This window comes from Protopterus annectens, chromosome 7.part0 (genome assembly GCF_019279795.1).
Source record: "Protopterus annectens isolate FY-2018-M chromosome 7.part0, PAN1.0, whole genome shotgun sequence".
In the NCBI taxonomy this organism is placed as follows: Eukaryota; Metazoa; Chordata; order Ceratodontiformes; family Protopteridae; genus Protopterus; species Protopterus annectens.
Window position 1 is genome coordinate 1,061,788,051 of NC_056739.1, and position 12,959 is coordinate 1,061,801,009.

Genomic DNA, 12,959 nt, shown 5'->3' on the forward strand with positions numbered 1-12,959 from the left:
ATCCAGCTCTGATGGACTTTCTGCATGTCTGCAAAATAAACAGCAAAACCACTAGATCCAAGGATTTAAATTTTTTCTTGTAATATAAATAAGACATGTCGGCAAGACAGATATGTGTCTCAGAGGATGCTGATTCTTGGGAACAGGCTCCCCATACATGTGAAGCAGAATCCATCCCTAACACTATTTAATCGTAACCTTGACCAATGGATGGGAATTCAGAAATTCACCCTGGATCTTCTCCCATGTCTCTGATAGACAGAGGCAGATAGCAATGCCCAAACTAACATACCTCCCCCACATCATCATCATCTTCTTTCGGCTGTTCCTGTTAGGGGTCGCCACAGCAGATCACCTGTTTCCATTTCTTCCTGTCCTCTGCATCTTGCTCTGTCACACCAACCACCTGCATGTCCTCTCTCACCACATCCATAAACCTTATCTTAGGCCTTCCTCTTTTCCTGTTACCTGGTAGCTTCATCTTTAGCATCTTTTTCCCAATATACTCAGCATCCCTCCTCAGCACATGTCCAAACCAACGTAACCTTGCTTTTCTGGCTTTGTCTCCAAACCTTCCAACCTGGGCTGACCATCTAATATACTTATTCCTAATCCTGTCCACCCTCGTCACACCCAGTGCAAGTCTTAACATCTTTAATACTGCCACATCCAGCTCAAACTCCTGCCTTTTTGTCAATGTCACTGTCTCCAACCCATATAACATAACTGGTCTCACTACCCTCTTGTAGACCTTCCCTTTCAGTCTTACAGGTACTCATCTGTCACAAATCACTCCTGACACTTTTCTCCACCCACTCCATCCTGCCTGTACTCTCTTCTTCACCTCTCTTCCACACTCACCGTTACTCTGAACTATTGACCCCAAGTATTTAAACTCATCCACCTTCGCCACCTCTACTCCTTGCATCCTCACCATTCCTCTATCCTCCCTCTCATTCACACACATATATTCTGTCTTAGTCCTGCTGACCTTAATTCTTCTTCTCTCTAGAGAATATCTCCATCTCTCCAGGGTCTCCTCCACCTGTTCCCTACTCTCACTACAGATCACAATGTCATCTGCAAACATCATAGTCCACGGGGACTCTTGTCTGATCTCGTCTGTCAACCTGTCCATCACCATTGCAAATAAGAAAGGGCTCAGAGCTGATCCTTGATGTAACCCCACCTCCACCTTCAACACATCCATCACTCCCACCGCAGACCTCACCGTTGTCACACTACCCTCGTACATATCCTGTACCACTCTTACATACTTCTCTGATACTCCTGACTTCCTCATACAATATCACAACTCCTCTCTAGGCACCCTGTCATATGCTTTCTCTAAGTCTACAAAAACACAAAGCAACTCCTTCTGACATTCTCTGTACTTCTCCATCAACACTCTCAGAGCAAAGATCGCATCTGTAGTGCTCTTTCCCAGCATGAAACCATACTGTTGATCACTAATCATCATGTCCCTCCTTAACCTTGCTTCCACTACTCTTTCCCATAGCTTCATGCTGTGACTGATGAATTTAATCCCTCTGTAGTTACTACAGCTCTGCACATCACCATTATTCTTAAAAATTGGTACCAAAACACTTGTTCTCCATTCCTCAGGCATCCTCTCACTTTCCAAGATTTCATTAAACAATCTGGTTAAAAACTCCACTGCCATTTCACCTAAACACCTCCATGCTTCCACAGGAATGTCATCTGGGCCAACAGCCTTTCCATTCTTCATTCTCTTCATAGCTATCCTTACTTCCTCCTTGCTAATCCACTGTACTTCATGATTCACTATCCCAACATCATCATCCAACCTTCTCTCCCTCTCATTCTCTTCATTCATCAACCCCTCAAAGTACTCTTTCCATCTCCTCAACACACTCTCCTCGCTTGTGAGTATGTTTCCCTCATTATCCTTTATCACCTTTACCTGCTGCACATCTTTCCTACATAACCTCTAGAAATTTCCTAACAAACTTCCCCCCTCCTAATAAATGCCCATGATACACTTGCACGGCTAGGGTTAGAAAGGCCCAGGTGGTCGTTAGCCTATTATGTAACTATGAACCTGTGAACTAATATAGTAGTACAACTTGCATATATCCAGCTTTTATAAAATGTGCTTATTTTTTTTAAGTAATTGGTTGTGTGTGTGTGTGTGTGTGTGTGTGTGTGTGTGTGTGTGTGTGTGTGTGTGTGTGTGTGTGTGTGTGTGTGTGTGACCCTGTGTGAGTATGTGTTGATTCTTCACTACCAACCCAGAATATGTCTGTTTATTTTCCAAACTGCCATACCACCATTTGTGGTTTCCAATGTGAACTGCTACAAGAAAAGGTTCATGGTCAGTATATGATGCACTCATAAGGTATTGACACTGAAGTAAAATACAAATTATTTAAGAACAGGTAACAGCAGTTTAAATGCAAATGCATGCAAATGTTACTATAGTTCTCCTACTTTTGATGATCTATAAACTAAGTTTTATTTCCTCAGCCTTATCTAAAATTAGGCTGCCATCACTGAGAATGGCATTTAGAATCATATGTGCCTAACAAGCAATTACAATGGCTCTACATGTCTTTGTGTATTCAATAGCACCAGAAAGAAATATGAATTGTTACCACTATGTTGATTCAGTGAAACACAACAGTTGCAACTCTGATAGACTCCCAAGAAAATACAGTGTTTATCAAGCTGCCATCTTCATCTTAGAGTAAAACTATAAACAATTAACTCACCTTTTCTAAGGGTAATTGGCTGTGACCATGAAGTCATCGCTACAAAGGTATTATTTGTAGCTTGTAGATAATATCTTACTCTGTAGAGAACAAAGAGAAAAGTTCACAACAAGGCATTAGTATGACGCACTGAAACATTTCCTGTATTATATTATGCCTCCAATACATATGCTACAGCCTTGAATCTCTTTAAGGATTTTAACAGGTAGATTTGATAGTGGACATGCAGCTTGGATATGAAACAAAAACCTAATCAGACTTTGAGAAACTGAAGTATTGTTGCTGGCATGAGGTAAGCCCATTACATTTTTTTAACTCAATTGACAGTACTTAGACATGAAAGAATATGTGTTTAGTTAAAATGTGCATACTGTTCTGGTTTTCTGCACAATTTGCCAAGACTACAATGTTACTAGTAAAATAACAAACAGTTTTAAGAGTTGGCAGTGATGGCTAATTATAATATGGGTGACAACTAACTGATTGCACCTGGATTTTCTAAAGCATGTTTTAGGGGAGAGTCTTTGGCATAGTCAAAGCTGCTACTATGTATCTATTATATAAATAAAAAATATATGTACTGCAGTGATTGCATAATGGCCTTTAGTATGACTTCGTATCAGAAATAAAGACACATCTTGCAGTTTGACAAGAGGAAAAATATCAAAATTCACCCTGCCAGAGACCTTTAATTTCTCCTAGACCGCTTTATGTCCAAGTTGGAAACCAAGGCTTTTATGCTATCAGACAGCAGCTTGACTGGACAAGGAAATTGGAGAAGTGCAGGTAAATTCTTTGTTATATGCCATGGAGACAGATATGGAATTCACTGACAGCGCTTTTGCTTTTAGTGACAGGTACGTACATAAAAATGATGCTGCAATCTTTAAGATGTATGAACATTTTGTGTCAAAGTGCATAGTGATCCATGAACATACATGCTTTTGCATATGCATTCAGAAAGGGAGAGACTATAAAGGCATTCATGAGAAATTATTATGAGTTTGCTATGATTTTGGTAATGCATAGGATGAATAGTCACAGATAGCTAAGAATATTAGTTAGTGAATGTTTCAAAGAAGCTGCAGCAGTTATTTGATTTTGTGCTGGAAAAAAAAACAACAAAAAATGCATGTATGTGCAAATGAAAATGCAGCAATAAAAAATAAGGGTTGATAGAGGCATAGATGATAGGCAAAACAAATGAAACGTTTTAAAAACTTTTTAAAAAGCAATGTACAGGCTAGACATATTTCAAAAAGTACAGAAATAATTAAAGAAAGCTCGACAAATATCACATAAATGATGATTGGCATTCAGCTCATCAGAAATACTGAAGATATAACAGGATGGGATAATTTCAGCTGTTTACAAACCTAAGATGGCGAAAGAATGGAAAGCTGAGACTGTAGAGAAGAAAAAAGGGTCCTTTTTTTTAGGGTTGGATAATGAAGTCTTGCATGTAAAGTGTCTAGTGACTAGCACACCACTGAAATTTAAACTAGACAAGTACAGAAAAAACATTGATTTCACATGGTGCATACCAAAGCATTTTACAGTGTCTTCAGTTAAGGTTAACTGGAACTGAAATGAGTGTCTGTAGCCCATGTATCAAACTTGGGTGTAATTGGTATTCCAGAGGCTATAACTGTGATTCTCAGAATAATGGAAGTACACCAGAAATGTGGGGGAATATATATCAGGTCTAAGGGTGCAGTACCTCAAAGTATGACCTATGTACCAAAGTATAGCATTTCCAGAATACCAGGGGGTATTAAGGGCACAGCAAACCACACTGGGGATGCACATGCAAAGCACCCCTTTACAAAAATCTAAAAGTTGTAACAGCAAGCTGTTGTAATTTTCTATTATTGCTGGACTTGCAGTAATTTTTTTGTAGCATCAGGACTTGTAATTTTGGATTTTTTACTTTTGATAGGGAAGCAGCAAATTCCCATGCAAAAGAAAATTCATGGACACAAAGGAGTCTAAAAGGGCAGACGTACAACTTTTGCATCAATGCCATTTTGGAACCAGAACTGAAAAGATAAGCACTGATGTGCTTGGGGAAAACTGAATTAAAACATAACATATTTTCCTACAGTCTGCAGATTTGGAATCAGACAAGAACTTATGTTCACTGTTGATCTGCTTAAACACCTAACTGGACTGTTTTTTTTCTCTGGAAACAGGACTTTGTTTATTTTTGTTGTAGGCTGTAACCAGGATCAGACATTCTGAACACTTATCTTTATTCCTAATCTTGGACAATATATGGAAATACACAGTAACCTCTGACTGGAGCACTGTTTTGGTCCCAGTGACTAAAATAATAATCAAGGACTAAAAAAAAAATGAAATCCTTTCATGAGATGAAATCCAAGAATTATAGCTGTAATTTTTAAGTGTAATTTCCATTTATTGCTGTGTTTTCATTATACTTTTCTAGGACATCTATCTGTAAAAATGGAATCATAGTCTAATCTAAGTACAGAACATTCAATAAAGAAAGCAGACAGTATTATAAGCAGTGAATAGGAGAATAAATGCATGGTGTGGAAAAAGAGTGCCTTGGCATAAAAGACTAAATTCCAAGAAAGCCATATGTTTTTGTTTCATCAGTTAGGGAGTCCATGTTTTGGGATTTACCTTTATTTTTCCTGGAAAAAAATAAAAAAATCAGTGTCCCTAAAAATAATCATGCAGTGACAGTCTATGAAAAACAACTCAATGAAAAAGGTAAGATTTATTCTAACAACTATGGGAAAAAGGGTTGTGGATGGATAGATTAGACACTGTGATGTCCAAGTTGCCTGAGACCACTAGATGCATCCAAGAGGTTTTTGCACTCGCTGCTGGACTCTTGCTGCATGAAACTGATGACATTCATCCCTCTAGTGAGAAGGATATGTTTCTACCATCTCCTATTTGGGATTAACTCAGCTCTAGAAATATTCTAGCAAGAGGTGATCACTTGTGAAAAACCACAAAGGCATTGCCACTGTAATGGATAATATGCTAGTCTCTGAGCCAGACAATGAAACACAACCATATATGGTTTGCTGTTGTATTTCCATCAACCAAGCAGTCAAGGCTCAAACTCAGCAAAGGAAAGTGACATATTCATTGGGACACTGCAATGGAAAATGGGATTAAGCCTTAAGAAAACAAATTAAAGGCCATTACAGAATTTCTTAGGCCAAGGAATATAAGTGAACTTAATCAAATATTTGAAATAGTGAACTGGTTGTGCATGTTTTTTGCAGTAGTTGTCACCAGTGCTTCAACCAATCACTGAGATGCTATTGCAGTAGTTGTCACCAGTGCTTCAACCAATCACTGAGATGCTAAAACAGAATTTATAATAGGCTGACATGGTAAGATCCATTGCTGTATGGTAGAGATAAGGTCAAATAAACTTAGCTGGTGCTTTCCACCTCCCACACAAGCTTTGCATCATGTCTAATGGTGAAGTGAAATTCCATGTCCCTAGAGACAGTTTCCATTGGCAATGACCTGTTTTATCCTGTCTCCCCTCCTACCTACTTCTTGACTGGCATTGTACCTTACTCCCATCATTTATCTTGTGGTGGGTGGGGAGTCCAGATGGTCATTCAACACAGCTTTTTTGGGCTGAGCCTATCTGGGCTACATGGGTCACCAAGCATTTTATACTGAGTGCCACTCCCAGGATTTGCACCAGAGATGTAGTACCATGTCTCTCTTCTGAGTGAAGTTTTCAGATTCTTTTTTTGAACTACCAAGTTAAAAAAAAACAGGCCTTATAGGCAGTTCATGGGATATCCATGTCTGAATCATGGGTATGAACAAACCAGGAAGGTAGTCATCGAAGTAAAGGCCCAGGTGTGGTAGAAGTTTGATGAAGCTTCACAGAATGATTTTTGGATGGTGGTGTGGTTAAGATACTGCACTGTTTTTTTTTTCAGAAAAAGTGAGGAAATTCTGACCTTCACCAAGGATATTGTTGACAGGTGGAAATAACACTTTGAGGAACAACTTAATATGGTAAATATGTTCTCCTCTGCGGAGGCAGTGTTATAAATAGATGGGGAACTGGTTTCATTTCAGCTAATGAAGTAACTGTAGCAGTTAAATGTTTCTGCTTTGGTAAGGCTATAGGGATAGGTGAGACTTCATGGAAATATCGCAGTACTGAACGTTGTTGCAGTTTATTGAAAAGGTGTTTTAGCCATGAAATTCCAACAACATTCATAGGTTTGGTAAGGGGCGTTTGAGAGTAAAATAGTTTTTTTTGGCTTTCTCTACTGTTATGAAGCCTGTTCATATCACTGGTATCGTATCTGCAATTGAAGTCCACTGTTAAAAATATAGGTTGAGATTCATAAACAGCACCTTACATTTCACAAAACAGCTCTGTAAGTGACAATGCTTGGGAAGAAGGTGATTCACAGACATAAATAGTATGGCCACGCTAAGGCAAAAATAGCGTGGTATTTAGGTTATGCAAGTGATATAGAAATAAGGTATCCAATATACATGAGGCAAAGCAATTATGCAAATGACACCTAAAAACATGGCAGAGTAGTTCAGAAATGTATAAGCCCTATACCACGGCATTCATATGCCCTGAACACCAGGAGTTGCTGCTATGTAGGACCCTACAAAATTTGTGATAGCAGCAGCTATAAAAGAGCAGCAAGTGCCAGTGACCACTCTTGGAGCCAGTAGCTGTGATTTGGCATGCTATGGTCCTCCAATCCAATGCAGATGGTACTGCTAGAGCCTAACCTATCGCCCCTTGACTGACCATCAAATCATGGATCATTTCCATGTTGATAGGAAGATTATATGAGGAATCAGCAGGGATGCATGGCTTGCTTATTTTATTGAACACAAAGGCATGTGCAGCTTTAACCATCCTTGCTACAGGGACATTTCAGTGGCCTACAGGAGACATGCTAGGAATATCACACTGTCAGTCTCACATGCCCTACAGCATTTCCTTGACATTATACTTCAGCACATAGAGGATCATATATGGTTCCAACGAGTCCAGGGGAGAGGCCTACTACTATATATGTATTTTACATAACTGCATATTTCTTTCAATTCCCGGGAGCCATTGATTACATACACAGTACCATCAAGGCCCCACTTGATCCACAGGGTCTCACATGTATCAAAAGGAAGGGCTTCCACTCTCTAATATGCCAGGTGGTGTGCAATGCCCAGGGTATCTATAATGTTGCTGTGCACCATTCTGGTAGTTCCATGATTCGTAGATATGGTAGACATCCAATCTATACCAATACTTTGTATGGAGGGACTACCAAAGGGTCATCTAGCTGGTAGGCACACATACATTTGTACAGGAGAAAGTGCAGATATTTAATATGAAAACAGGTACAAGGCCATGTTTAAGGGTGTCACTGTTGTATGTTGCAGGAGATATCTGATATGTACTGCAACCATGGCTGATGACTTTCATTTGTTATCCCCCCCCCCCCCCGACCATGGTAGAGATAGCATATAATACTTTACATGGAAAGATATGCAAAATGGTGAAACATGTTTTTTTTTTCCTGGTAAAGGGATGACTCTATTGCCTTGATGTGTCCAGTGGGGCACTGAAATAGTCACCTGAGATCTGCAGCTACCTACCTGTGTACACAATCTTGCATAACATGGATGTGTGCACACAGCTACAGTAGCAGGGAAACCATCCAGTGGGGCACACCATACCTGGTGGAGCAGCAGCCAAACAGCATAGCAGTCAGTCTGAGGATGAATAGGCAGTAGAGATACCCCATATGAAGCAGAGATGGGTGCAATACATTGCAACACTGGCAAAGAGGAAGAATCTGGTCCACAACTATGACACATGATAAAGACATCACAGAATGTAATTATGCATGCATTATTACACCCAAGCTATGCAATACATTGTGCATCAGATATTACCTTATCTACACTGGTTAGTTGGTGGGCAGGGCACAGTCATCATCATTTGCACAGGAGGAGTGGACACAGTGACATCTTACAACAGTGCTATCATATGTGCTCAGCTCATGGGAAGTGGATGCAGTAGCCATAGCATGGGAGGTGGATACAATGGCCATATAGTGTGATATTAGGCAGTGGTGAGTCAGGGATCATAGCCTCTAATAGCAAGATGGAGCTGCCATGTTATTAACATTGGTCTACAGTCTCTGGACTCAATGTTGCCCATGGTAGGGACAACATAAATTTATAGGAGCATGTGCTTTCACCCTAATGGGGTATCATATGTTGGGAGACAACAGATGCATAACTTTTATGACCAGGATGATGGTCATGAGTAGGCAAGGCACTGTCTATCCACAGGAGATAGCAAAAGTGTAAAACTATGGAAGTGAAAATGGGCAGTGGGGTGAGGAGTCCTAGCCTTGAAGAATGAGGAGCATCAAAAGCCACAAACAGACAATGACAATGCTCAGGAATACTGACCTCTGTAGCCACAGTTTACAGTGATGCTGTCTCAGGAATGGTCTTTGTCATTGCAAATGCTCAGCCTGTGACCACCCTCCTGGCACCTGGACCCTTCCAAGGAAGGATAGCTAGTCCTGCAGAGGCAGATTGGGGGATGGTTACCAGGTACCTCATAGATGCATCTATAGATGTAATGTTCCCATCTGTATCCAGTCCCAGACCTTATCTCAAACCATCTAATGTCATTATGTGATTTCTTGTATAACTGATCAATAGGAGAATTGCTATTTTGATTTATATTTACATATATATATTTTTTTCTTAACTCAGATTTTTACTGTTTGTTGAAAGAAAGAGATAGATTGTAAGCAGGAGCACCCTAGTGTTCAAGCGGCCTAGATAGATATAACTTGAGCTGTGACTGATAGCAAGCACAAGCTATCTCACTCAATCCAAAGAACATCTACCATCTTGATGTGATCTGAGCAACTTTCAGTGTAAGCCACAATGCTTTATGAAGTACCTTTCTTTGTTAGTTCAGTATACTTAATGTAATATTGGTTTGTATACCATCTGTGTGAGTTTCTCGTCCAACTTAATTTAAATTACTTGTTGTTTTAAATTTTGCCAATACTGAGATTATTGGTTTAGATATTTCTGTGTTTTAAAAATTCTTTACTTTGTCATTAAGAATTCATTATTTAAATGCGTATGCCATTAATGATTTGGTGAAGCACAAGTGCCTTGTTTAATGTAATATATGCTTTATATTTATCTGTATGAAATGGTATATATACAGACACACACACACACACACACACACACACACACACACACACACACACACACACACACACACACACACATACACAAAAACACTGAATGACCTCATCATTGACTACATTCATCTCTACCTGAAATAATAAAACTAAAGTAATCACAAATGTAAGACAACAGGTTACATTTGCTATCATGAAAAAACAAACAAAATACATTTCTGATCCCACATTCCCAGAAATTAAATATACTGGCTCCAGGGTCGCACGACCGTGAAGAAAGGGAACAAATTCTAAATTATATAATGGGCAATCTCTTGCAGTTTGCCTATTGCATAATTCATATAACTCTACCACAGACAAATATTTCCAAAATTTAAACACAAGATAAATACGTGCAGTGACAAATCATATAACACTCATAAATATATATGTCAGTACATCAAAATGTCTGTACCTCAAAAAGCAACTGACTCAACATAACTTGTTGATCACCAGCCCAATGAAAACAAAACAAAAAAAAGAAAACTATTGTTTTCTGCATTGGGCAAGCCCCCTGCACCCCCCACATCTCCTGGTAATAATACATATATAAATATAAAGTCCGAGGTTGGGAAAGGACAAATCCCCCAATCCCTACTGTACAGTGATCTGAAGCAATAAAAAAAACGGAATGTTCGATCAGCCCATTTTCAATCAACTTATCAGCTTTTTTTACTATTTGACGATTTGCTTACCATTATCAATAGTAAACATAGACTTGCTTAGGATGATTGTACTCGTGCAATTGATGCAGCTTTGAAAATTGATGTTAATGTATTAAAAACTGGGCTGATGAGCCCATATGATTATAATGTACAACTAATAAACAAAGGAATTATGTCTATACCTGGGGATGTCATTGTTCCCCTTTACTCAGCCTCATTAGGTAAGTCATTGAATACAATGTCCTTTTGGCATGTATCTATCCAGATACATGCAACAACTGGAATACCCACAGAGATAACTTATTAAAAGAGTACGAGGCCTAAACAACATGTCCTATACGGACTGACTGAAAGGCCCGTCATTATACTCAGTATTCTGCAGACTGCTAAGAAGTGGCCTGTGTCTGGCATACAATATGTCCTCTGACCCAATAATGATGGATTTACTGCACATCAGCAAGTGAAATGGCATCAGAAATACTTGTTCTAGGTTTTTAAACCTGCTTTGCAACATCAACAGAATGGTTTGAAGGGACAATTGTATCTCACAGAGGATACTGCTGGTCTGGAAGAGACTCCACATCCACATAAAACAGAGTTCATCCCTCCCATATTCAGGCATAACTTGGATCTATGGATGGGAAACAGAAAATTTACTCTAGTATTGCCCCCTGTACTACTAATGGGCAGAGGCAGCTCCTAAATGCTTTATCCCATGCATGGGTCCCCTCAAATTATTTGTGATATGATCCCAGTTATTCTCATTAGGGGCAATATATAATTATTCACCATCGGATGGGTAAGGCCAATCTATAACCAAATGGGTTAGATTAATTTGAGCACAAAAAAGGGAAACTGGCTTGGCTTAAAATGGTCCACAGGGACAGCTAACCTAGTATCTACCTATGAAACTATGATTTAGAACACATTAATGTGTCCCACCTCAAATCCAGGTGTTTTAACAAAAAATGCCCACACCTGAGGCTCTCCAGAGCACATTCATATGAAAATGCACATTAAATCACAAGCAATTAAATCCAGCATTTTCTCTAGCTATAATTATAGATGTCTATTGAAAAATTGGCCTTAATATTTGAAACTGCAATCTACCCTTCATCTCTAAATCTTTCAAACTTTTCTCCTTTCAAAATACAGTACCATAATTGCTTAGCTGCTATTGCATAATAGTAATAGTAAATGTAACAAAGTGGATTTTCATATTGAGGGCTCTGTTTTGGGTAGGTTTAAATTATTATTTGTGAGTCACACAATATTTGCATTGATGTATTTCTGATATGTTTTGAGATGCAACGTAATCAGCATTTTATGGTACACGTTTACTATTATGCTTTTGATGAGTAAAATACCCATTTATTATTATATAATGTTCTTTAAAAATGCTTAGGGTACATGTGCCTTCCAGTGAAACCAGTTTAGCATTGCTGATTATTATCACTGATGGTGACTACCATTACTTATTATTACTGTAGCTGACGTTGCTTTTTTCTTTGTGCTGGTATGTTTTGGAGTTAACATTAACTATGTGAAAGCCATTACTTCGTAGACATCTTGCAGTTAAATTTCAGTTTTAAAGAATCTTTGCTTCTGTTTGCTGCATATTTCTGATTATCTTGTTTTTTTCATGTCAAGATGAATAACTTAATGCATTTTCAAAATTGTTCACTGTCTATGTAATAAGAACCTCACATCCTGCCAGCCTGCATGACTGAATAAATATTGCAAAGAAAATGGGCAGATGCAGGAAATCAGACGTTTGTAAGGAAGGTTTTAGAAACTACATGCAAAAAGTATTTGGGTGCTTTTGTAATTAAAAAGCCTAAATTAGCCTAAACAGGATCCTGCCTATACATTTAATATTGCAGAAACACATAATTAGCTCATGCAAAGATTATATTCCAGAAGAACATCTGTCTAATGAGTGACTGATGAGAAGGCTGGTTTATTAAACTAGATGGAGTTACGATATCAAAATTAATTAAGCACTGACTAGTGTTGAATATTCATATCAAGAACCCAGGGAAAAATAACAATAAATTAAAAAATAAGTGCTCTGCATCAAAGCATGCTTTTAGAAGATAAGCTATGGCCTCTGACTTTGATGGTAATACAAGTATTATTTATTTATTTATTTGTTCATTAATTCCAGTTTGGTGACCGGCGAGGTCCACTGGGCTGAAGAGCCCGTTTTCAGTGGAGGCCCGGGGAGAAAAGCTCCACAATACAAAGTTACATCACATAATGAGTTACAAAGA

At 38.7% G+C, this 12,959-nt stretch overlaps 1 protein-coding gene across 1 annotated transcript in view; it reads right to left on the reverse strand.

The window, feature by feature from the left end:
* LOC122806859 (uroplakin-3b-like) overlaps positions 1–12,959 on the reverse strand; it is a 157,643-nt gene that overhangs the window by 22,142 nt on the left and 122,542 nt on the right. Inside the window, exon 4 of the mRNA XM_044077619.1 lies at positions 2,754–2,833. Within this exon, the coding sequence (XP_043933554.1) occupies positions 2,754–2,833 (80 nt within the window). The remainder of the gene's footprint in view (positions 1–2,753; positions 2,834–12,959) is intronic.